The 27,402-nt window shown below is 42.1% G+C and overlaps 1 protein-coding gene across 3 annotated transcripts in view; it reads right to left on the reverse strand.

The window, feature by feature from the left end:
* Window positions 1-27,402, reverse strand: part of POGLUT3 (protein O-glucosyltransferase 3) — a 64,884-nt gene that overhangs the window by 27,477 nt on the left and 10,005 nt on the right. Inside the window, exons 1-6 of one of the 3 annotated variants that reach the window (XM_075418459.1) lie at window positions 25,959-26,047; window positions 19,842-19,999; window positions 17,283-17,427; window positions 12,645-12,693; window positions 10,250-10,376; window positions 434-8,283 (exon numbers count right to left, since the gene is read on the reverse strand). In XM_075418459.1, the coding sequence (XP_075274574.1) occupies window positions 2,942-8,283; window positions 10,250-10,376; window positions 12,645-12,693; window positions 17,283-17,427; window positions 19,842-19,890 (5,712 nt within the window). In that variant the 5' untranslated portion in view covers window positions 19,891-19,999; window positions 25,959-26,047 and the 3' untranslated portion in view covers window positions 434-2,941. Of the gene's footprint in view, window positions 1-433; window positions 8,284-10,249; window positions 10,377-12,644; window positions 12,694-17,282; window positions 17,428-19,841; window positions 20,000-25,958; window positions 26,048-27,402 lie in introns of those variants that run through there. The other 2 variants (XM_075418450.1, XM_075418469.1) reach the window with 2 other exon arrangements.

Here is a 27,402-nt window from a genome sequence, read left to right on the forward strand (position 1 = left end):
CCAGCTGAAGCGATTCTCACGTGGAGCTCACCACCTTGTAAAACTGCTCGTCAAATACTAGCCTTGGCCCTTACATGGGGTATCGGCTCCTCAAGTTGTAGGCGTATGGCTTGCTCGGGGGTCAACATGTCTACTGTAAAGATACTACCACTGGTGGACGACTGTTTGTGTACCAGAGACTCGTCATCGCTAAGGGGCACATCCTTCCCCTGCCACCCAGCCGGCGTGAGAGTGGCCACGGCCTAGAGCTGGGTGATGGACCGCGGCTGGGTGCCCCGCTTTACACCTGTGGCAGCACTCGCCATCAGCACCCTGGCAACAACACGAAGATGTTGGATTTCATATGTATTTTTTTAAAATAAACTGTCTACGGCATCCATAGCAAGTGAAAAATAAACACAGTACCAATACATTTTTTCGTTTGAATGCAGAATTTATTTCAAACAAGTAATTTTAAATATGAAAATCCTATAAATTATGAACATTTATAGAATATGCTTTTGCCAAAGAAAAAGCTTGGAGGAGCGAAGGTGTCAAAACCTGGATCTGCTGAACTGAACGGAGCCGATCGCTACGCAAAGGGCATTTCTCGCTATGCTTTCATGCAAGTGACTGTTTGACAGAATAGGCTGCAGTCTTCCACAACTGATTTATGACCAAAAGCAGTTTTCACTTGCTTACATTACATTAAATTGAGCCACCTGATCTTCTGCACATACATAGCATAGCAAATGAAAAAACAGTATGCCAACAAGGTGAGAACTTAATCCAACTTCTGTTGAACAGGTAGAAAATACTTACAAATAAAAATGTTCTAAACCATCCACTTCTGGTCAAGCAAAACTGTATGACCATTTACTTCCCTTGTAAACATTTATTTTATTATTATTTACCTTATGTAGGCTGGTATCCCAATTTTTGGTTTAACATACTTTGCAGAAATGTACAGCAGCAGAAGTTCCTCACTGATGCTCGGCTGGTTTTATCGCCTGACTCTAGAGAAGCCTGCACGCACGGAATAAAGCCACTTACAGAAAAACGTAGCTTCTCCCTAGAACACCACGTTACAAGACTGTGATTATACAGCAGTCCTTTCCTTCCAGCATTGCACGTGTCAGCGTATGTTTATATCCTTCCAAAACAAGCATGTCGTAGAGATCAATTCTGACTATAAATACATAGTTTGTATTAGTCCTTCTATGTACAACAAAAGTCAAATTCCCCAGTATAAAGTAATAATACCTATATATCGGTACAGATTTGAACTACACCCCCACTTCTTTAACGAAGTTTACAGTACAAAAATAAGGATACCAGTTGCCTACTGTAATATTTTAATCTGTTAGTTTCTTGTGGAGTAGTCAGTGATACAGGCATTGCTTGGTTTGTGTAAAATATATTATTCTAAAATACCAGTATACTGTCCTTCCAGTTACAAAAATATAATTATGGCCTACAGACCTTTTATTGAATTAAAAAGTGTATCAAAAATATGGATCTTCATTTTAGACCACATGTGAAATTAGAAAGAAAGGAGAAGTAAATGTATAGTTATTTAAAAATACTATATTCTGGTTCAGTGAGCCACTTCTGATTTTGCATAAAAAGAGATCAAAGCTTAGTTAGAAATTTAACGGCCAGGGACGAGTTTTGGCTACCGAGTAACAATACTGTGTTGTTAGTGTGGCTGAAGAAGGGCCACCAGAAACTGTTTACAGCCGCTCAGTTCAAAGGATGAAAAGTACCGTGGTGACAGAGGGGATGGTTGAAAAATACCAAAAAGGGATGGTAACTTAGCAAAAGGCAAAGAGCGTTTCTTGCTGGTTTTACTTTGTGTGTAAAACCCCGCCAGTCTGTACGGCGCAGCCGCGGCCCGGCCAGGTGCCCCGCTGGCCTCACCCCGGGCCCGGCCCAGCACCGCGGCCGTGGCAGAGCTGGGGGACATAACAACCTGCCTCGGCCACCCTTGTCCTCCCACTGCTAGGACAACTTAGGATTTAACCCACGAGGTTTATATAGCAAACAAATGGGATAAATCTTCTTACATTTTGCCTGGTTTAAAGTGTCGGATTATTAATCCAAATTAACATGTTCCTAAATCCAAGGCAGGTATCTGGCCGTTCATCTCAACTGTAACCAAAGCTGTGCTGGTTCTGAACCTCCCATGTCTGAAAAGCAGATTTCCATGCTCAGCTGTGTTTCTTAACATCCTCAGGAATTTCGTTGTGTTTTCCAGCGCTGCGCCCTTTGCCGAGGCGTTTCCCGTGACCTAGCAGCACTTCTGCAGCTCACGTTGCTCACTGCTCTTGCAACGCTGAGGAGAAAAATCCCGAAGTGGAATCCACCTCGACTGCACAGCAGAACACACACCGCTGGGGACATTGCTGCAACGCTTCCCAGGAATGCAGGAAAAGAACATTCATACAGAATACGCTGTAAAAACTGTGGGGGTGTTTGTAGGGTGGGATGGATTGGCATGATCATGCCTGATCTGGTAAATAAGGAAAACTGGAGAAACGGCAATTTATCAGCAAAGCAACCTCCTGGGTTTCTCTTAAGTCTTGTAAAAAAAAGTAGCTCAGGCTAGCACTTCTCCATTCCAGCACTGCGTAGCTGGCAGGAGCCTAAGCCACTGCTTGCTGACTCAGAGGAAAGCCATCTCTGGAGTCACGCTGCCCAAAGCTCCGCAGTTGTTTATGTTCCATAATTTTGGGAAGGCATTTTTTAACATTCTTTTTCCCTGCTAGGAGAAACAACAATGGTGACGCTACATATTTTAATACAAAAGCCAAACGCTCAGCTAACATGACATACTAACTTCTTTTGAACTAATGAAGTTGTACCAATTTATAGCAGCACAAGAACTGGCTCGAAGAATTCTACATGGTTTTGCCTGCCCAGAAACTACTGAGCTATTGTGCCATCTTAGTACGACGGCCCGTCATAGCTCCGATTCTTTATCTATCTCATCTAGGTAGTATTCATCATCAGTGGTGGTATCACTGTCGGAGTCCGAATAAGCCGCTGGGTCTTCCCCATAGATATCAGTCGGCTCTCGGGGGGATGAAGCAGCCGATGACATTTTGCTCCCAGCAGAACTTGAGCTCCAAAGCTCGGCCCTGTTTATAGAAGGGGTCTCTCCATCTCTGAGAGCACCAGGGTTATTTAGCAGACAAGGTCTCCATAACCGCCCTTCTGTCAGTGACCTCTTGATGTTTTCCAGGAAAGCCAGCTGTTGTTCTTTGCCAAATATACCAAATTCAACAGAAGGATACATCAAGTTTCTAGTGCTGTAACACTTTTCATCATCCGATGCCCAGTTCTCATTTTCATCACAAGACAACAGCTCTGAGTAAGATTTGAATCTCTTCCCATGTATACCATCCTTTGACAGAATATTGCTTCCTGAGGCAAAGGTCTCATGGGAATCTCGAGCACAAACGCTCTCAGAAAGGTGACGCTCACGCTGGCTTTTGGCATGACTCTTGCGCAACTGATAGCTATGCAAGTTAGCATTTTTCGAGCTAGCAGACTGAGAGGTATTTTGACACCGACCAAGCACGGCCTGGGAAGCCAAGTTTTGCTCTGGATGTATATCTGCCTGCAAGCCGCTATTTATGTATGTGTTTGAGTTTCTGTCCATTAAAAGTGGCAAGGGAGGACTGCAGGCAGGACTGCTAGCTCTTCTCTTCTCACCATCCAGCGAGTCTGATGTAGTAGCACTGGGAGAGATGGGCTGGCTTTTGCTTTCTAACCTGAGATCAAGTGTTTGGGCATTCTTATTTCTTGTGGTTACTGCTTTATCTGGAAATAGGGTTGTAAGACTTGGCCTATTTTCCACTTTCACTGTAGTTTTCTGGGGACTGACAGCTTCCTTCTGGGTGTATGAGCTTGTAAAAGACCTCCAGTTGGTGTTATTAACTAGCAAAGAAGGATTGTTCTGATTTGTAGTCTTATTCTCAGCTATTCTTGGTCTCGGCGTATTCTTATCAGGGTCCAGGCTGTGATTCTGATTTTCATTGTCCAACTGCAGGAATGGCTCCTGGGAATCTGCTGAAATCAGTGAATCAAGGGACATGTCGACCTCTAAACAAGTGGCACTTCCATCGTTCTGTGAAAAAATGTTACTTATGTGCCGTTTGGGGGGTAAATTTTTACTTGAAAATTTTCGACTTGTTTTGTAAACAGCTGCCAGTTTATTTTTAATGGAAGGTCTGTTTTTTCTTTTTTCTATATCTTTGACTTTGTCTCTTGTGCAGTCAGAGAGAAGCTTGTTCTCGTCTTCTGCACCCTGTGTTATCTTCTGATCTTGTGTAACCCTGAGGACTTTATCGTTAATGTCCAGGCTGCCTTCACTGTGCCTCTCCGATTCCTGCAAACCACTATAATCTTTACCCATCTGAGCACTCTGTGAGTTTTGCTCTTTAATTTTTGAATTCTTTAATTCATTTGTGTTTGTGCTAGCCACTTTATCTAGCTGAAGTAATGGATCAGCACGGGAAGCTGTGCTTATATCAGATGCTTTGTTCTCAGACTCTGAAAGCACTTTGCTACAAGAGTTTAAATCATTTGCGTCTTTTCTTGAACCGTCAGCCCTTAATTGCAGTCCACTGCATTTATTATTATACAGAGGGGTGGTTTGGTGTAGGAAATTTACTCCCTGTTTGACTTCAGTACCATCCCTGTGTGTGTCCTCTGCAGGAGGAAGCGGCACGTCAGCACGCTCTGTGTTACCGTTCCTTCCACGGGAGCTCTTCTCTCCTGGGTGGCGGAGTAAACTGTTCAGATTTTTACTGGTGTTCACTTTAGGGGGCTGACAGCAGTGTTCAGAGTTTCTCTTCTGTATAATATTTTTATTTCTTGAAGTAGAATACAAAGGATTCTCTGAACATCTACCTGGTTTGGGAGGGGTGGATAAAGTGGACATTCGCTGTGTGGCTCTCTGTAAAACTTCCTTCTTTTCTTCTAGACATATTCCTGTATTTTTGCTGCCTGAAGCATCAGAAACGGCCTCACCTGACTTAGCCACCACGGCAGCGGATTGTGGACCAGCAAAAGAAATTTCTTTCGTCACCGTGTCAGAAAGCACATTTTCTGCTGATGAAAGATCTGCTGAACTATCTTTCCTGTTACGTACCATACTCACTGACTTTGAAGTACATATCTGCTCAGAGCTAGGAGATAAGTGGGAACTCTCTTCTTCACTATCAACAGCAGTTCCTAAGTTCTGAGGTGTGACCAGAGCTGAAGACACTTGGTCAGAAGAATATGAAGGCACCTCTTTTTCCAAAGTACTGGGGAAAAAAACATTTGCTAAACTCACATGACCTTCATTTTTCTTGTGTTGTATTCTTGGTGACTGAGCATTTTCTTTGGGACAAGGTAAATCTGTATCCTCTGCATTATCCCTAAAGAGGCTACAAAATGTTCTTGAATGCCTCCGTGGTAATGTGTAATAAATTGAAACTAGTTCATGGTACTTGACATGATCTTCATCAACACAAACTGTAAATGTGCTTGTAGTTTTGTATTTCTGCAAAACATTTCCCCTCTCCTTACAATCTGGAAACACTGAGGATTCTCTTCTGCTTAGATGTTTACACGTGTCTGTCAGTTCAACTGACGTACTACTTACTGAATCATTAGGACTTTTGATTAAAGGACTGGGGTAATCTTTTCCTTTGTTACTTGTAGCAGCATTTAATGATGCTAATGTTAAAAAGGAATGTTTTGAGTCTAAACAAGACACATCTCTTTGATTAGAACAAAAGGCATCAGCTCTACGTGGAGTTTCAGGCCTTAAACAATCGTATGTTGTTCTGCTTTCTCTAGGTAAAGAGATGGGCGTATCTGACATAATACTACCAGCAATGCTAGCTGATTTTCTAGGCAAAGTGTAATAAATAACAAGCGGGTCAGGAGACCTCAGGCTGTTTCTGCTCAGGGAGCCAGTAATGCTGCAGCTGCTGGTATGTCTCAGCAAGCCGTCTGGCTTGTGAAACCTTTCAAGACAAGGTGAATTACTCCTTATTTTTCCGCCTTGTTTTTCAAGGCAAAAATAACTTAAACTATGTTCAGAGGTCTTGGGGTCTCCGTCAAAGCTACGAATACAAATATTTCCAGAATTTCCATTTTGTGAAGAACTAGTAGTGAATTGTCCATTACAGTCCTTAGTAACTAAAGTGCTTATATTTTGTGCTGTTTTCTGTGAAGTCTTTTTGGTAACACCTATTCTGCTCACTTGAGCTGTTTTTCCACCTTCTGCCTGAGATTCAGTAAGAGTGCAATTTACCGAGGAGCTGGTTAGTGTTCCGAAACATTTAGAATTGTCTTTATGAGAAAGTGCTTGTGGAGAGCTTTGTGAGGAGCTGGATGAACACTCAGGAGGACAGGACAACATGCCTTGACAGTTTGCGAATTTTTCAGCAGATGGAGCAGAAGCAACGTTCAGCAGTGAGGACTGTCTCTTTGGAGTATCTTGGTTAAAGGCTTCTGCACTCTGATGATGCTGGCTGACGCTCTCTCTTTTTGCTGCATAACGCAGATTACATTCCCATTCTTTCTCACTTGGAAGAAAAGGTTCCTTCCTGCTCTCATCAGCTGGCAAAATAGAGGGAGGCTGACTGAACACACGGTTGGGTGGGCATTCGTTTTCCTTCATTTGTACATCTCTTCTGTCGCCACTTACTGTATACATTTTTGCAGTATCTCCTCTGGCACTGACTTGGGTTTGTCTCTTTGATCTCATAGTGTTAAAGAGAGATGCATCACTTTGCAACAGGGCAGAAGCAGGGCTGTTAGAGGGGAAACTCTGGGCGCTGATGTAGTTTCTATCTGCTTGCTGAGAAACTGACTGTAACGGCGCGTCTTCATCTGGCAGTTTCATACCTTCACCCTTTTCTAGTTGTGTAAAGTCTGCCTTAGTACTTCTTTGGGTAACAGTGACTGAATTCCTGTTCAGTCCTACAGGTTTTGTTTGGTCCTTTGAATTAGGAAAGACTGACTCATCAGTTCTGACACTAGATGAAGAAACTGAAGAGTTACAACTTAGCCAAGGCTGAAAGCCCTTGGTGAATTCTGACGAAGTTCTATTTGCAGTTCTTGTTATCCTTCTAGTATTCATATTTTCTGGAGAATACACGTGGAAATCATTCTGCCGGCACTGTGAACCAAACTTGATGTTCTTTGTATGTGCCCAGTGCTGGTCATTTAAATTAGCCATAATCACTTCAAAACTGTCATCAGGGGAGATAAACACTTCATCACTGTAGTACTGAGGAATATCAGCCCAGGAAGAATAGCTGTCTTTTTTTCCATAAGGAGAATTTTTTTGGTTTGCGTACAACTTGCCATGAGAAGAAGTACCTCTATAGTAGGATCTAGAGAGATTATTTTCCGATTTGTATAATGGATAGTTTTCCCAGTTATCAAAGGGCAATGGAGACATAGCTTTGTCAGGGCAACTAACTTTACTAAAGCAATTACTGCTTGAAATAGATCTTCTGTAGAGGTGTTTTGAGTGGTAACATGCATATTTCTTGGTTTCTTGCAAAGAGCTAGGATATCTACCGTGGTCTGCAGCATGAAACTCCATCAATGATTGGGTTCTGAACATTTTTTCTTGAGTTGATGTTTGTCCAGGAGAGTCTGGTGTGTTGTTCCATACAATAGAAGACAGAGGAATTCTCTTTGGATTCTGCCGACCAAACCTCGGTGCAAAACCATTGTTGCTCTCCCTTGCCAACGGATGTTGTAAACTAGATGCTGATAGCTGGTCAGAAGATACTGATGATGGACATCTCCGAAGGGAACATACAGAGTAACTTCTGCCAGCTGTATCCCTGTTCATACAACTCTTGTGCCTAAATCCACTGCTCTGTGTTACGGAAGGAGGATATAAGCTGCCTTCTGAAGACCGTCCGAAAGAAGTGGAAGACAGCCTGCTACTAAGCAGGTGAGGATTTTCATCGACTGGATCACCGTATTTGTAGTCTTCTTGAAAGGCTGTCTGTTGCCAGTTTATATACGCACTGTGTAACTTCCTTGGTCTGATGAAAATCTTGTGTTCATCTTTGGCTCTTATCGTTCTCAGTCCATCTGGGAAAAAGGTGCTAGGCATGTCACTCCAGTCATTTCTGTGTTGCCCCCTACTAACAGTCTGCCTCTTTGAAGTAGGAAATGCACTACTGTATTGGACACTTGATGCACTGCTAGTAGAAACTGTCCTGTCCAGTGGGTCTTGGGCTTGTTCCTGGGCCAGCTGGTCATCCAGGTCATGCAGAACTGCACAGAAAAAACATATATATACCTGGGTTTGTTTTCTCTAATAATCTTCTGACTATGTTAAAAAGTTTCATGGACTACCTTAATAATGAGAACTGGTTTTGAGAGGAGTCAGCTTCTCAGCATTCAAAACCCTTCCCAAACCACACATTCTTCTGCCACAGGACCTTCCAGTTGTCATCCATTATGACTACAAGTTAAAAAACGTGCTGCTCCATGAGTGATCTTAAAACTGCTCTTCATGTAAAAGTTAGTCTTTATGCTATTTAAAAGAAAAACAAAATTTGAAGTCTGAATTTTTACTCATGTGCTCTGTGTGTGTGTGTAAACTTTCCAAATCTAGTTGGTAAGCAAAAAATTCCTGAAAAGAATTCACTAGGCAAACACAGACCTTTCTGTGTGTTCACAAAGCACAGTTATGATGTAACTGTAAGAAAACACAGAATCCTGCAAACCATCAAACACGCATATGCGGTAGTCTGGCATGCCCACCATTTGTTTCATTCAGAAAAGGAGTTCTCCACTAAATTGTAGCTTATTACTTTAAAATGAGCACCAAAAAAGGCATTTTCTGGATAAAAAGGGTAATGTAATAGTTAGGAACCTGTGATTCATTCTAGCAACAAAGCAGTATTTATATATATAGACAGTGTCATGAACTGGAATTAAACATCATACAGCTTAGTTAACCAAGATATTCAGTCATAAGACTAAGTGACAGCAATGTATTTAAAGTATTTTTATTGGCAAAACTGGTTATGCCTTCGCTGACTGTATTCATTTTGTATTTTGAAAATAGCACAGATAAGATACAAACACAAATGGATATGGCTGTTTTGTTACAGCATTTCCTAATCCATTTAAAAAGAAATGACTGACTGATCAGTCATTGCAGATCTGGGCTAATAGTACTCATTGAGTACCAATACTAACAGTACTCTTTAATAGTAATCATTAAGAAAGCATTGCTAGGTATGTACAATTGGAATAAAACGTGATACAAAGGTACTAAAATTTTGCATTTTTCTAAGCTTCTCTTTGGCACAGAAGAGAGAAGGTTCCTGAAAGAGCCAGTTTAGAACAAGAAAAAGGACAAGTTGTTTCTGAGTCTTCCATCTGGAGAACATCAGACAAGCTATGTACAGTTCTTCTCTGTCAGTGGGCAAGTGTGCAGAGTTAGACTGACACCCAAAAGCAGTCACAGGCATGAGTTTCAGAAGGACCACTGTCCACCATGCAGTGCTCTCCTCTTCACCCACTGCTTCCCAATCATGTTTTCTGTCTGTGATCTCTTGTAATTTTGGGTGGTAGAAAGTAATATTCATGGACATTTTTTTGCATAGATCTGAGCAAGTTTGTGGAAGAACACCTCTGTACTCCCACAGGCTGGGTCTGATCTTCCCTCATATCCCAGCAGTGATGGGAAAAAAACCCCAACAACCCAGCAACTTTCAGCTGGTGCTATAAGGGCTCCCAGAAAGCTAACTGAATGCCATAATGCCTCTTGCTTCTGTGGTCTGAGGCTTTACAATTCATAAAACCCGTCCCAACAACTCATCATTATCAAAATTATGTATGCAGGAAACTGGGATGAAATTCTTCTCACGTAACTGTATGTCTGCATCTAAAGGATGCAACATGGGCTCCTGTCAGAATCAGCAGAGAGAAACGTACGCTTTTAAGATGTGATTCTTCTGAACTGGATTAGTATTGAGATGAAATGCACTCCAAGAGTGACCGGTGACACATAGAATCATAGAATCATACAATCTATGATCTACATCTTGAAGTCAATGTCAGAGTAGACATTCTGCTGTCAGACAAAGCCAGCAAAATGCAGCCACTATGCTGGAAAGTAATGAGCCGTATCTCCACAGCCTACACTTTTGCAGAAAATTCTCAAATCAGTCACCAAAGTCACTTCTAGTAACACTAATACCAGAACAAAGTAAAGACACACACTTACCACTGAAAAACTCCTTCTCCAGCTCTTCATTCCATTCCTGTGTACTTTTCGCCATCATTTCATTTTGGTTTGCATCAAAAGAATGACCACTTGTTTCATTTGACATTGGGGAATTACACATTTCAGCCTGTTAAAAATTGGAAGGCAACATCACTTTAGTTCTACATATGGGTTCGAATCACGTTTCCCATGTCACATCACAAATCATGTCACAAGTCATAGAGGTCAGTAAACTCTCTGTATGTCCATTAAATATTGTATTATTAAAATGTACAACTGAGGATTGTAAACTTGCATGCATTTTAGAGACTTTTACATATGCAATAAGGAGATTTGCTCACCTTGTCCTCATACTGTAGCATGTTTTGGATACATGAGTTATAATGACCTTATAATCATAATATTCTTGAGGTTGGAAAAGACCTCCAAGATCATCAAGCCCAACCATCAACCCAACACCATCATGCCTACTAAACCGTGTCCTGAAGTGCCATATCCACACGTTTTTTGAACACCTCCAGAGATGGTGCCTCCACGACTTCCCTGGGCAGCCTGTTCCAATGCCTAGACACTCTTTCGGTAAATAAACTTTTCCTAATATCCAATCTAAACCTCCCCTGATGCAACTTGAGGCCATTGCCTCTCATCCTATTGCTAGTTACTTGGGAGAAGAGACCAACACCTGCCTCACTACAACCTCCTCTCAGGTAGTTGTAGAGAGCAATAAGGTCTCTCCTCAGCCTCCTCTTCTCCACACTAAACAGCCCCAGCTCCTTCAGCCGCTCCTCATAAGACTTGTTCTCTAGACCCTTCACCAGCCTCGTTGCTCTTCACGCTCCAGCACCTCAATGTCCTTCTTGTAGTGAGGGGCCCAAAACTGAACACAGTACTCCAGGTGCGGCCTCACCAGTGCCCAGTACAGGGGCACGATCACCTCCCCACTCCTGCTGGCCACACTATTCCTGACACAAGCCAGGCTGCCGCTGGCCTTCTTGGCCACCTGGGCACACTGGTGGCTCCTGTTCAGCCGGCTGTCGACCAACACCCCAAGGTCCTTTTCCTCCATGCAGCTTTCCAGCCACTCTTCCCCAAGCCTGCAGCGTTGCATGGGGTTGTTGTGGGGGGCATAGTTTACTTATTTTCTCCATATGCATCCTTCTTGCATTGTCTCTTTTAATTTAGTTTTTCCTAAGCACTTCTTCCTTGACCAACACATTTTAAAATTCACACACTGACCTCCCAACAGAGATTTAATAATTTAACACCACAGTCAATTTTCATACTGCGAGACAGTACTTTAGGTGGCTGTGATAAATTACCTTAGCAGTGGGAAAAATGCCATCCTATTCCCCAGCTGAGTTTAGTTTACACGTTAAGCTGGAGAGGTTCCTATCTCATCCATATTTCTCTCAGCTCACAGTCTCAGATGGTACTGCTGATTTATTTTAGCTGAGACTCTTCCTCCTTTTTTAAAATAAAACCCCTTACTATGTTTTAGTTCTCAATATTCAAAATAATTTACTTGTCTAGCTATAAAAGTCTATTTATATAATAGGCAGGATTCTCTGATAAGATCTTTGTTCAGTCATATATTAATATAGATTATCCCTTTGTTTTTGAAATGTGAGAGAAGGGAGGTGGCCAATTTACCTCCTCTACACCATTCATTATATACTGTATACCTTCTTAGTCCCCTCTGTGGTTATACCACACAATTGAAGAGGACGACAGACATGTTAATAATACAGAGTAATAAAGTAATTAAAATAGTAAATATCATCCTTGGAGGAAATGTGTTTATTTCAACAGCGTGATTTTAAATTACATCAGAAATAAATCTGTTGTTTCATCCTTAAATTGAGCTTGTGGTTATAAAATGGAACAGTCAGCCAAAAAATAATTTCCTACTGTCAAAATTTACATTTACATGATAACTCAGAGAGGTTGTGGAGTCTCCTTCTCTGGAGACATTCAAAACCCACATGGACGCTGTCCTGCGCAGCCTGCTCTAGGTGACCCTGCTTTGGCAGGGGGGTTGGACTAGATGACCTACAGAGGTCCCTTCCAACCCCTAACATTCTGTGATTCTGTGATTCTATGCATGGAAATATTGCAGGAGAGGGTCTAACCTACTGCCCACCCAAGTCAGCTACTCTTTTTCAGCCTTGTACAAATGAAAAGAAACAAAGTAAATACACTAGATTCTTTATTCAGTGTGAGTTTTGACCTATTTACAGGTTGGTTAACAAAGTATGTGAGGGTTTTGGCCTAGGAAATTAAACTGCAAGAACACTGTTTAAACAGTCATTGTATCAACAGCCTAAACAAAGTGGACTAGTTTTTGGAAAATCTGTGGTTTAAACATTGCTGACAATTCAGTTGATAAGCTACTTACCGTTGCCATTTCTTCCACTTTCGCAGATGGGCTAGCAGAACTGTCATATCTGTGGGCAGAAGGATTTAAATATTTGCTTTGAAAAGGAACGTGATGTAATTTTACCAGGTAGCAAATATCCAGCATTTTAACAACTATTGAGAAACATCTGAAAAAAGGCGGCTCTGTGACGAATCCATCCTTCCCCCTCCAAAACTCCTGCTAACAAATAACTGCTGGGGAAATGTACCACTCAGTCTGGCCTTGTCAGCTTGCAAATGTTGTAGCTGCACAGCCAAGAATGAACTCAACCTACCGGCATCTCAATGTCTGCAACAGCCATAAAGTAATTGTTTCAATCCAGCTTTACGATAAGATGGTATTACTTCCTTTTCCAAACAACAATAATTTAGTAGGTACTACAAACAGCCGAAGTTAACTGCTTGTAAATCTGTAAGTGGTTTGCATCTGCAATTCTATTGTTCATCTCTTCCATTCCACCCTGCTCAGATACGGAGCTGTGCTCTGTCCCTGCAAAGCAGCAGAGACAGACAGCAGATGGTTTTTGGCGTGAACTTTGGAACTTGCTGCTACTCACCTGAAACAGCCTTTATTTACCAATTTTTAACACATGGTAGAAGGCTCCTCAGTTTTCCTAAGCTACTTAGGACTGCAAGGGCTTGGCAGAGAACTGGCTAGAGCGTCTGTAAGTAATGCAGTGGTTAGAACAAGCTGAGAAGCCCTGAACATAAAAGGTATTCTGTTCTACAGGGTGACTTGCAGACATACAAACAAAATAAACTAAAGAAACAAGAACAGGACTAGACTTCACCGAGTCTATTCGAGTCTGCAGATCCTTATTTTACAACTAAGCAAACCCAGTCCCTTGAAAAGCCCTGAAGGAAATGTTCCTCAGCTTGTGCTTACTGCCAGTTCTTCCTTGTCTCAGAAACTGTTTTTTCCCAGGAAGTTAATTCTCGAGAGAAAGTGAAGTAGGGAAAGACGGTTCTGCTTAGTCCTGTTTGGCTCAAAGTCTTTTTGAATGACCTTGTTCTTAGGCTCTTAAAACCTTCTTGTGCTCAGGTAGACTACTTTTTTATGCTTCAACAGCAAGTATAAACCGGCTTGTTGGCAGGTTCTTTGTGGCCCAGCCTTTCCTCCTGAAGTGCTTTGTCATTTGTTTGCAATGTGCTTGCAGCCAGGGAAGAACAGTTGAAAGGTGCAATTTGTTTTTGCTTCTGTAATTGTGAACTGTAAAACCAGGATTCCTCTCTGGCATGGGGTCCAACTGAAACCAAAGGAAACAAGCCTGCTGACCTCAGTGGGCTTAGGATCCGGCCAGACAATCTGGATCCGAAATTCCTAACTTCTCCTTGCAGCACTGAATATGAACAGCCATTAATTCAGTGGGTTACCGCTCCCTGTGAATGAAGTTTACAGAACCAGGACTCGGAGATGGATGTAGCTCTTCCTTTAAACTAAAATAAAGTTGAATATGTTTTAACGCTTTTTCAACACATTAAGAATGAAACTTATGTTTCAGATTTTTTGCAATGATTTCCTGCAAACCAAGTTTAATGAAATCCTGTGGCTCAGTGAGTTACCTTAATTTTAGTTATCTGCATAACAAAAATATAAAAGCTTTGTTAGAAGCCCTGTTACTCAGCTTTACTGTGCAAAGCCGCTCCACAGTTCTCCCCACTTGGTGCTGTGCTTGGTGTTGCATTAATTGCTTGTTGCAGTGAAGCTACATGAAGCAGACATGTTAGTTAGAAATGTCTTCTGACAGTCTAGGCAAAAATTAAGTTTTCATTTGCACCTCTGGCACTGTTCTAAATTCCTCCATGTCTTTGTTGTCACTGTTCTTTCAGAAATAACTGGTCATTGCATCCTGTTTTATTTTCTTCTCTGCCAACTTACATAGACAAGGTTATTTTAATCTTTTCCCTGTGCCAACCCCTGCACTTCTTAAACTACCTCACTGTTTCTTCTGAAACCTTTTAAGTTTTTCAGCATTTCAAAATTAAAGTTTTGCTTGCTTCCAGAGAAATATTGCTTGATTTTAGGAAAAAGTAATTAAGTTTCTTTTTTGGTTAAGGATATTGAGCAATGTTTACATCATTTTACACACACATGCACGCGCACATACACACATACTTGTAAACATTATCTATTATTCATAAACAGAAAAGAAGTTAAATTACAGCTCAAGTTCAGAAATATCTGCCACCAGAAAAATTCTACTCACTATGGAAAACAAGAAGTTATATTTTATACTTTTTCACTTATATACATATGCATCTTTTTTATGACAGCTGCATGTAAGGTTAAAAGTAAAAGATGACTACTTATCCCTATCACTATTGGTAGCAATAATATAAATTCATGAATCAAAATCTGCTGCAAATTAGTATTTTCACTGAGGCACCTGCCTTCCCCAGGTCATCTCCGAGTTGTCTAATGTCAAGAGTGTAATCCGTTTTCTTCTATACTATTCTTGTCAGTACTACATAAGAAGACAGCTAAGCAACAAACACATAACTCAAATATGCTGAAAACACAATTAAACAGCATTTCTTTTCCAGTATGAATCACGCTTCACGTATTAGAAAAGAATAAGGATGAATTCAAGAACAGCAAACACCTTTGAACCAAAAGCGATCAAACATTTCACTACCTTCAGACTCCAGTTACAAACCTTTTATTAGCATCTTCCGTATCTCCACACAAGTATACTCTTTTTTGCAGCATCCATAATTTATTCTCACAGCAAAACTCCACCGCAGCTGATGAAACTGTCTCTCCAGCACAGAAAGGACCCTCTAAACAGCCATTAGTATTTAGCTATTTAAAAGCTTCTGCCAGTTAGGCTTACTTACAGGATTTACAGTGCTGCCTCCTATTGTATTTCACTAGCTCTCCAAAATAACTCTACCTGCTGAGAGGCAGATTATTTCAGTGCTTTGTCTATGCATAAAGCAAACCACATGCCGCGGCAACACCTAGAAGAGGGTGGGGGAAGTTTTCGACAGAGAGGCGTGACTAGAAAATGTAGCAATCAGCTCAGTTACACGTCAGGATTGACTTGTTTATTTTTCAAGCTGTGCTCTGTAAGAAATCAAAGGCATCTGAGCATGAGATACAATAGATTTTCCATGGAAAAGCGAGATAAACATGTATTAGAAAAGCTGATGCAATAAGAAGGCATAGTTTATTTTTTTGCCTTCTTAAATTAAGAAATCGTTTCAATGCTCAGACTCTAGAGCAAAGCCTACACCCTCGCTCGTGCATTGACTACCTTACTATGCACCCAGGAAAAAGCGCCCTTGAAATCTGGTTCTTGGTTACCCAGGTGCCCCTTTATTCCATTTTATTTGGAGGGCTGCGGTCTGGTGTTGGTGTGTCCCAGTGTAGGGAGCATGACCATGTCACGGGGAAGAGAAGGGAGCAGACGACAGGTATGGAGCAGTGTTAAAACTTTGCCACTTTTTTTTTTTCTATGCTGCCGTTGCTATGTAGGAGAATTGTTACCAGTAAACATCCACAAAGCTAACCTCACAGCCTCTATGCAAACCTCTCCTTAAATCTCCTTCTGCTTTGATACAAACACTCCACAATGGCAAGCTGCTGTGCTATAAAACCTAGGTATCAGACTAATCATCATTTCTTTAGAGGCTTGCATTCCCTGTCATTGTTTATTACAGCTGTTCCTTGTCTTAGCGTCATGCCACCTAGGAGCCCCAGGCATGGACTGGAATACGAGCCTGAGACTCACAAACAAGAGTGAAAATCAGCTCTTTGTGCCAAAGATCTTGCAGCTTCGTACTTGGATTTCACAACAGTGCACAATGCACGTTTACCTATGACTGCCAGTCCCAAGCGCTACCCTAAGGTGCACACAACAATATTTCACTCAGGTGTTGCTGAGATACAGGACCACACAGGGCAAAAGTGAGGAGAGGACAGTCAGCCTAACCAGCCTGAGCCCCGTTGCCTCTGAACAGCAGCTCTAACCCCATGGATGGCATGGGAGAAGGATGCTCTTCAAACAGCAGCTCCAGCCGCTGCGTGTGAGACCATCTTTGGTTCAGCTCCAGTGAAAGCAAAGCCCTGACGAAGCACGGAACACAAAAGCGCTGGAGAGCCGCCCTGTTTGCCCGGCTATAGCTAAAGCTGCAGGCCTGCCTCTAAGCTGCCTCCGGGCTAGAAATGGTGGGAACTGGTGCAGCAGAGCTGCCTGGGGCCGGTACTCTCTGCTGTGGCCTGGGAAAGCTACGCTTTCCTGCTACATCACAGCCACGGGGCACCAGATCCCCATGCGCCTTACACCTCGTCCTCCTGAGAGGGAATTAAATACAGTACAGCTGCTCCTAAGTCTAGGGGCTTTCAGAGACTTATAGCCTCTATGTGAAACCTGAGCAAAATAGATTTACACAACAGACTTTACCTATTAGTTGCCACTTAGTCCTCATTCTTCTGACAGAACAGATAACCTCTCATTACATGACCAAGTAAAATCCCAGTCTTCCCAGTGAGGTGAAAGGAAAGAGACTGGAAAAATAATTTTAACAAAGTTTTCTAAGTAAAACACCAAAACACAGAATAATTCATAGACTTTTTTTAAAGCTGGAAATAATGTATGTTCTGATTATAGCTCACCGTGGTTGCTTCTGAGTCTGGTTTTTCCTTGATTTTCTAAAGGAGAATAGCCAAGCAAAAGGTGATCTGAACCCCAGAAAGGAAGCTGAAGTGTTCTTTTGTGCTTGAGGATTTGTGCAGGATGACATTTTAAATTCTTTATGATCTAAAAATATTACAAAAATTCGATTTGTTTCAAGTTCTTACTAAATACAGTATTAAAATATACATAAAAAGTTATGTCTTCATAAACAAATTTCTTTTGCTTACCTTTTATGCCAGGAAAATCCAGTTTTATTAACTTTTTTGGACAGACTATGTGACATGCTGGTTTATAATTACTAACTAGAAGACTAAGAGCAAGACAAACAGGTCTAAACTTTCAAAAAGTATTATTGGTTTTGGGTGATGCACGTGAGATAAATGACGCTGATTTTCAGAAAGTAATCAGCACTCAACCAATTGAAAACTGCAACTGTTTTAAAATACAGGCAAATTAGACATTTGAAAGCTGAGGCACCCACAATCATTAGTCACTTTCTTTTCACCTCTTTAAGAAATACAAATATGACAACCCTGAATATACAATGGTTTAATAGACTGTAATGTAACTATATAACAGTAATTCAGACTAAGATGTCTTCCGTATCATACTATTCTTGATGATGGGATTCCCATGGCCACTGGAGTACATTTTTTCTGCTACAAAAACTGCATATCAGAACTGTATTTTAAGTGCAAGATATCATGAGTGCTTTCTTTGGGAAGGTTATGATTTGATTTCTTCAAATGGAACATAAATGCAGTTTGCCTGTAAAAGCAGCTGGCAATTGGTGTGAAGGAGAGGATGAGTATTGCTCATAGTTTAGGAAAGAAATTGCAGGGTCTGCTATTAAAACATGCCACAGGAAACCGGAGGACGTACGGAAACAAGACTTCACTCAGGAATAAGGCACTGCATCTTTTTTTTCCCTCATTTAAAACATCACATGCCTGAAGCAATAAAACAGCCTGAAAATGGCTTATCCAATGACTGTAGGAGAAAGCAAAGCCAGAGATGAGAGCAAAGTGTCACTGATAACAACAGCTAGGGGCAGCATTTCGGACCTAGTCCAAAATGAAGTGAATAATTAATGTCATGTGATTTAAATCCTGTGTGTAACGCATGGCTTTCACTTCCGTGACAATCGCTGTGTATTACAAAATGCTGCATCCTTTACCCCTTCCAGAGCCTAATGTCTTGGTGGCATTGTTTGACATGACAATGAAGGTGACATCGGGAGAGTCCTAACAGCACTCTGCCGTAGCCAGGATGGTCTAGGGATGTAGACAAAGCAAAGCTTGCAGGTAGATGTAGTACCTTTTATTAACCCAACCTATACAGTTGGAAATATCAGACAAGACTCTGAGGCACACAACCTCTTCTTCAGATCTGAAACAGAAACAGCAGCTTTCAGAGTTAAATACTAGAGAAGAATTACACAGAGTTTAGTTGGCCAATGCATCAATTAGACCACCTCAGAAAAACAGTAGATAACTGTGGACTAGAGGGGGTGTTGGGGAAAAATGGTCAGGAAAGAGAAAGATCTGTTCTTTGTAGGTCAGTAGTTTCAGGAAAATTTTTAGGGTTTCACTTTTCTTTTGAAATACATGAGACTGCTTCCAGTTGCTATGAAGCACAAACAGGTAGAGCTCAATGAAAAACATGCAGAAACGTGAATGGAATGAAAGCACGTACTATGCATGAAAATTATCTGGATGGAAGATGAAAAAGAAAGTACAGAATACCATGCTTGGAATAGAGACACCATATTTCTTGTGCATGGGCATACATGGGCAACAGGACCTGTGAAACCAGATCTCTAGAAGTTGCTTCTCGGTCAGTCCAACTTTCCAGGCTTTGTCACCCGCCCTGATAATCAGCACTGGCATGCCTTTAGCCCAGTGTTACCAGGAAAAGTTTTCCACTGGTACAGTCAAACCTCACTCACCCAAACCCAGATTACCTACCTATTCCCAATGTCTTTTAGGTGCTTCTAGTTTCTTTAAGAAAACTAGAGAAAACTGAAACAGTTTTTGTACAAAGCAAACATAACTGCTTTGACTGGGAAACCACCACTATATTTACTATAATTACAGCAACTTCATCTTGACTAAGAAATTTTTTACAGTGAGGACAATCAATCACTGGAACAACCTCCCCAGGGACGTGGTGGAGTCCCCATTGCTGGAGGTTTACAAGATGCGACTGGACAGGATGCTACGTAACCTCATCCAGGCTCCCTTTTCCACTGAAGGCTGGGCCAGATGATCTTCCGATGTCCTTCCAACCTGGGTGGTTCTACGGTTCTAGCTATGGGATATCAGGAGTTTTCTGTTGTGACTCCCAGCTGTGCTTTTAACAGAAGCTGCTTAAAGAAACACAGTCATTTTGAAAGTATATCTCTGGTAAAACTTTGACATAAGAAGAAACTCAACGCAATTTCAGAAACTCTTTAGCTACTACACTCTGAAATACTCTAAGACATTGGTTTGTTGACCATTATAACATAGATAAGTAAATGAAAAAATGCAACTCACTGGTGTTTTTGCTCTTCCTTAGCTGATGCTCTAATGGTGGTTTTAGCATTCTATTGACATCAATGTATGTCGGAAATTTTTTTCTTTGTATTTCTTTGAACCATTCTCCAGTTGCTCCCTGCAGCCCTGTTTCAGACTTTTTTATCTTCAGAAGTTTGCTAGAAAGGGAAAAAAAACATTCCAATTTATTTTGAGCCATTTTAGATATTACAGGCACGTCATTAGGAACTCTCCCTGTTGTTCATTTAAGTATTTACAGTACATTTCTCAATATAATGACTTTTGAAAAGATACAGTGGGACATCATACATTCACAGCAATCACACAGAAGTTTTAGTGACAACAGAATTCTCCATTTTAACAATGAGATTACGTGACCAGGTTAAGTGGATGACACATATGCTTGCATTATTCTCTGCCTTGAAGAAATGAATCCTTTTTCCTTGCAAAATTGAGGTAATAATTCATAAGCACTACAAAACTAATTGAAAGTAAGATTAAGTTCAGCCAATAATTGAATTAGAATAAATAATTTTCTAACAAAAGAATTATTTAAATATTTTTTCTCTCATTTAAGCAGAAGCAATGACAAGATTATTCTGAGGCCTTGACAGTGAAGTGCCCCACCACACATTTTCTTTGTAAAGGAGATTAATAAATAGTGAATTCAGCTAATAGGTATTCATTCAACGTGTTCAACGAGTTTATCACATTTTCCCAGTTCCTTGCTGCATAGTGATTCTGCCTGTGTTTAATATGTATGGGAGCAACTAATAATGAATATGAATGTTCCACCACACAGAGGTGAAGGCTGAATAAGCTACACACACGCAGCTGCAACTGAAGAAGCTGTTTAGTAGCAAGTTCAGGTTTTACACCAAGAGGTCACAGGAATGAATTGTTTATCTGGACATAAAAGAAAAAGGTACAGTTGCAAAGGAGTTGGAATAGTGCAACGGACACGCAGAGTTACTTGTTTTCAAATGACAAATTGAGGAGCTACTGCAGAGACTACAGTGGAGGGCTACGAAGATGATGAGGGGACTGGAGCATCTCTCCTACGAGGAAAGGCTGAGGGAGCTGGGCTTGTTCAGCCTGAAGAAGAGAAGGCTGCGAGGGGACCTTATAAATGCCTATAAATATCTGAAGGGTGGGTGTCAGGAGGATGGGGCCAGACTCTGCTCAGTGGTGCCCAGTGACAGGACAAGGGACAACAGGCACAAAATGAAGCATAGGAAGTTCCAGCTGAACATGAGGAAGAACTTCTTCCCTCTGAGGGTGACGGAGCACTGGAACAGGCTGCCCAGGGAGGTTGTGGATTCTTCTTCTCTGGAGACATTCAAGACCCGCCTGGACGCAGTCCTGTGCAGCCTGCTGTGGGTGACCCTGCTTCGGCAGGGGGGTTGGACTAGATGACCCACAGAGGTCCCTTCCAACCCCTACCATTCTGTGATTCTGTGAAATTACGTTACACAAGTGCCTAAAGTACAGACGCAAACGCAGCAAATCCATGCCCCAGCAGATTCTGATGGCAACAGAACAAGACTTTGTGCACAGCCTGGAGATGTAATACCAATGTTTTAGCAAGGCTTTCATGTATATCTTCCACCTTAATCAGTGGTAGAACCCACGTCTAGGAATACAGATGCTCTCAGAGAACGTAAATTATTTCAGTTATCAATTTAAATAAAAACTCATGTTCTCTGAGACAACGTTACTTCACAAAACAAACTTGAAATTAAATATCTAGCCTGGAAACGGATGCATTTCCATCTGGAGTTGATACAGGGTGTATTGTCCATATCACACCTCTTGTTCGTCTGGTCGCATCTGAAGATTAGGAGGGCAGGAGACAGACATTTTTGGCATATGAGTATCTCCCTTGGGGAAGATGACACAGACACACACACAAGCACCAGCCATTTGCCAGAAATTCATTACAAAGGCAAAAATGTTAATCACCACAGACATTGCCGCACCACGGGAGTGACTAAGCGCCGTGAAGGCTTTCTGCAGCGCGGAAAGCAGCCTGGCAGCAGCGCGGAGCGGGAGGAGCCGAGGACCGAGGCGCTCTGCGGCGCCAGCTCCGTGACCTCACTCCTGCGGCCTCAGCAGAGGGGATCCGAGGCACCGCGAGGAGTAAACGCACCGGGAGGAGCAAAAGCACCTGCAGCCCCAGCCGTCTCCCGGATAACAAGCCCAGTGCAGACCATCTCCTCAGACCAACCCCCCCCCCCCCCCCCCCGCGGGCTCCCCACACCCGCCCTGCTCCGCCGAGCGCGGCCACGGCGCCCCCTGGCGGCGGAAGGCCGCCCCGCCCCCGCGCTGCTCCCGGTCACCTGGACGCATCCCGCAGAGCAGTAAGAATACACACACCCCCCCCCGACAGGGACCGCACCAGGCACGGCGTGAACACCCCCTCACCGCACCAATGCGCGACAAGCCTGGCGCCGACACTGGGCCGGCGTTAATACTCCAGAGCCGTGGGGTCGGAGCCGCGCTGCCGCCCCCCGCGCGGGACATCGACCCCGCAGGTCGCTGCGCTGTGCTTACAGCCACACGCACACTGAACCCTACACATAGGGTATGTAACCCACAGCTATGCGAGTGCCGAACAATATTAATAAGATACAGAATGCATAGCTGCAATATCGGATGACAATTAAACGTTTCGCAGTGGCGATGACTCCCAGCCAAACCACATCATCTCCCTGTGTACCTGCTCCAGCGAGTCTGCGTGCCCCCTCCTGACACCAGCGAACGACAGCTGTGACCCAGCAGGAAAGCCCGTCTGGAGAAACCACCACAGCAGAAGATGGTATCTGCAGTCAGAATTGCAACGAAGTTGCCTTTGAGGCAGCGCTACTGTTACTCAGGTTGCAAATTACGTATTGAGACACTGCTCCCTACCAGTGTCAAAACACCTGCTGCCCTCTGAACCCACTGTGGTAATCCTGCTTCCCTGTCTGCTCCATCCATCCATCCATCCATCCATCCATCCATCCATCCATCCATCCATCCATCCATCCATCCATCCTTCCTCCTCGCTTCTCTACAGCCACTTTGGACGCTCGCAGCCACTTCCCTCTGAGAGGAGACACCACCACTGTGACTGGGGAAAAGTACCTGCAAGCTGTTGCAGGATTAAAGGCAACGCCATTCCCAGGATAACCTACAGGAGACTGCTCCACAAACCGGAGCAGGCGGCAATCCGAAATGACCTCACAGGCTACACCTCGTTACCTTTTCCCATCTATTATCCCACACAGCATCTAAACTAATGAATCACCCACGAGCATTTCCTCTGCGCTGTTTTTAAAAACATCTCTTCCTTATTGGCACGAGGATGGCTCCGTATTTCTCACACAGACATCTCCAGGGGAAAGTTAACCTAAATGTTTGTATGTGCCAGACTTTCATGTGGGTTATTTCAAATCTTGTGAAAAGCGCTGCAGCCTCCCCCTGCCACTTCCTGCGAGGATAACAAGGACCTTTAATCGCTGCTGTAAGAGGAAAGGTATTTACCATCTTCATCCTGAATATAAAGCAGGAGACAGATGTGTAAGGTAGGAGAAACTGGGTTGCCAAACAGGACGTCTGGGGACATCTCTGCCGCTTGCAGGGGACAGAGGACTCAATCCCGCTTTTGCCAAAGCAGAAATTCGGATTCCTATTGATCTCAGTAGAAGCAGGATTGGGCCGTAAGGGACTCTCACCACACACCTCACGAGAGAGCAGACAGACAGCAACCACCAAGCACGAGGAATTGCACTGGGTGAAGGATAAGCAGACCAGTATTTGCTCACTGGATCAAAGCTCTCCGTGTCTGAGAAGACAAGGCTGAAAGGACTGCAAATAAAAACAGGGCCAAAAGCATTGGATAAAAACTACAGCAGGGCAGATAATTTGCAAAAACATTACCTAAAACAAGCTTATGTCTTACTCTGTTTGTATTCCTTTGTCTAAAAGAAAAGGCTAGAAATTTTAAAAAATAGTGCCTGAAGAACCAGTTCTTTCCTATTTTTTTTGCTTCAACTGATCACCTTCCCACTGTTTTATACATTATGCCGTACTGGTGACCTCTGCACCTCTATCATTTCTACGGCCAGTTAATCTTCTAGAAAACTCTGATTGTTACCACAGCCATGGGCAGCTGTAAAATGCATATGCAAGAATATTTTCTTACTTATAATTCCCTTTAAGTCTATAAAAATAATTTACAGACATACTTTCAAGTTGCCATCTTATTTGAAAAGGAAAAAAAGGGGAAGTGTTACTGACAACGGCAAAGACTACCACAGCTGAAGTAATCTGAAAAAATTATTATCCGCCATTTCATAGAAACATACGACAGCAGTAACAACAACATTCTGGTTTCCAAGGTGCCAGAGAAGCTCCTGTGCCAGGTTAATCCTACCAGGAAGAAAAATGATACACAGAGCCAAGATACTCTTTCCTAGCACGTCAGACACACAATAGGTCTATTTTCTAAGGCAGTTTGTGTTCTTGGTAGCTGGTAATATTTTTACTCACATTAGAGCAACCTCTTGTTTATTTTCTTTCTTACTGTTTTCTCTTTGGTTAATGTTAATAAACCAAGTCAGCTTCATTATTACATGTAAAACATTATGCAAAAGTAGGTGAATCAGAGAGGAAATCTGACTCCCGTGTTTTGGTTGCACACACTGAAGACAATGCAAAAAGATTGAACTGAAAACACACTTGATTTTTCTTTGGGTTTTGTATTTGTAAAATTAAGCATTTCTGCAGCAATCCTCTGAAAAATCAAGGCCCCCTATATTTTGATGAACAAAATGTTGTGTTGGAAATAATGCTTGAATCTAACCTGTTAGGTCGTTGCTAATCAACCACTCAGATGTTAATTTCTCTTCTCCCAAAATACTACTTTTCTATCTAAGTCTTCATCCTTTTCATTATTATTACTGCTGCTGTCATTTTTTGTTGTTATGTATTGATTTTATAATGCCCATTGGCCCACTAAGTTGCCTTCAGAAGACCTATTTGCCTGAATATGTGACCAATAAAACTTAAGATGTATATGGGCAAAGAGGATGTGCCACAACAAGGCAAACCGAGGAGTCTGTTGGTTCGGTGTTTCCTTCTGACCACGACCCAAATGCCAATAAATGTAATGGAAGGACTTTCACTGCCCTGAGCAGGCGTCTGGTCAGGCTGCTAGAGAGTCACCCAGCGGTGACAACCCTGGATGGAAAAGAGTCACTGGAATTGCCAGCAAAGGTTCACCTGAAGGACAGGAGAAACACTTCACAGCCCGACACTGAACTGTATGGGATATGTTTTCAACCTCATTTTGACAGGGGCATCAAGTTGCCAGCTCACAACTATCCCTAAATATTTAGATTCCAGAGATGTGCAAAACCAGGAGATGGAAGCAGGGAGAAAGTGAAAAGGGAATTAATCTTCTCCAGTTTTTCTCCCAAACTGTACATTTAAAGGTAGAAGTACTTTAAACACAAAGATACCACTTCTGCACATGATTTTAATACCCACCCTGTAGTACCCTTTCAAGCAGCAAGTAGGGCTACTTCAGCAGATAGTTGCAAACAGTAAATGTCATTCTGACCCCAGAACACTTTACTGACAATAGACATCAGATTCACACATGGATATAGGCAGCAAATATGCGAGTTAAAGGCAGAACATCTTTTCTGCCCTTACTGACGTTCTACCTCATCCACTCATGGGGAAAATCCTTCTATTTTCACCTCTCATATTTTTAATTAAAAAGCAGAAAAATCACAAAATCTGACATTATTACGCTACCTCTATTCAGCAGATTTATTCTTTTAAATTAAAGCTGATCACCTGCTTTGAGGTAGCCTAATACGGTGGCAATGTGTACATTCATTACGCACAATCCACAAAGGCGGCGAGACTATCAGCGTACATGAAACATTCTCATTGGACTCCCACTGAATACTTCTTTCCACTCTATAACTCACAATGTCTCTCGTGTCTACAATTTTTGAACTTAAGCACCCTCTGTACAGCAGCTAAAAGTTACCTCTGTTTTTTCCCAAAGCATTAACTTCTCATATGAAACTATATGAAACAAATATACTGCAAATGACTTACTCTAGCTGCTGTTTTCCATCACCGAGTCCAACACTCCATTTCCCCTTGAAACTTCTGTCTGTTCCCCTGGGCAAGAGCACAGACTGACACTTTCCTTTGAAAGAGAAAACTAGGAAATGTCGCAAGGGCAAGGATGAGGTTCATTCTCATGCTGACCACATAACTCCTCTCTGGTCTGGCAGCTCAGGAATCACAAGTTCTTCGTTAAAGCTCACAAACCAGAAGCTCAATAACTGTCTTCATAAAGTTAAGCTTTTAAAGCACAGAGCATTGAAAACAGATCACGGGAGCTGAGGGTGATTAATCACCCATCTTGAGCTGTAGCAATACAGCAAAACATTACTGAAACACGAAACTATTTCTTTAGTAGCTACCCTGAGTTTACAGTGAAAACATTATTTCAGCCCCGCTGGAACAAATACAAAAGGCTCTAAGTATATATCTTTTAATTGAGTTTATACATACTTAGGATATGAAAGCTTTGAGTCCTTTGGGCAGCTGGTCAACAAGAGTGAATGAGACGAAATACCGCTAGTAATGTCACAACTGTTGGTGACTCTCCAGCTCAGGCTGCCTCTGCCATTTCCTCTACATGGGAAAGCCCTACTCTGAGAATGTTTTACAGATGATTTACAGCCTTTCTGTACAGGCCGCAAATGACAGGTCAAAAAAAAAGGGTGTTACTTTATCATGCTGTCAATATCCACAAGCTACCTACCAATATTATATGGTAATAACAAAACAAATCCATGATGCAATGGAAAGGAAGGCTACCTATCATTTTTAAAGTGTGTCACATAGCTGCTGAATTGTAGTAATTAATATCTCTAAAGAGATTACTTCATTAATAGGAATTCCTATTAGCATTAATACATGGTAATAGGTGCAATGGATATAATTCTCCATGCAAAGATTCTGATTTGTTTGCAAGGATAGCTGTAGTCTCAATCCAAAAACACTGCATGACAAGAGCATGTTTTGGGCTCCTGAATTTTTGTCCCGAAAATCTCACACGGAAATATAGGGAAATACAGATGTATATCATATGTGCTGTATCATAGGTTGGAAGGCTGAGGATCAGGTCTTCTTAGGTCTCCCAGTACATCTGAAGCTAATGATTAACAGCAGACATATTTACTCTTCCAGGGTAGTGCTGCTAGTTGACTGTGAGATCTTTCATGAATATTGATAGCATGCAAAGAAGACAACCATCTATGCAAGTAATTTACAGCTCAGCCATGTATTACAAATGTAACAGCCTCCCAAAGACATATAATGCAGATGCTATTCCTCATGTTAATGTATGACTTTCTTCCTGCAGAATCTTTTCTGAGTAAAAATATAAGGGGAAAACCAAGAAAACAGAGACACTGGCCAGGTAAGAACTCTGAATGAGGGGAATTGGTTTCAAATGAAGACAAAGGTCTCACCTCTGCAAGCAGGT

This window comes from Opisthocomus hoazin, chromosome 1 (genome assembly GCF_030867145.1).
Source record: "Opisthocomus hoazin isolate bOpiHoa1 chromosome 1, bOpiHoa1.hap1, whole genome shotgun sequence".
Taxonomy (NCBI): Eukaryota; Metazoa; Chordata; class Aves; order Opisthocomiformes; family Opisthocomidae; genus Opisthocomus; species Opisthocomus hoazin.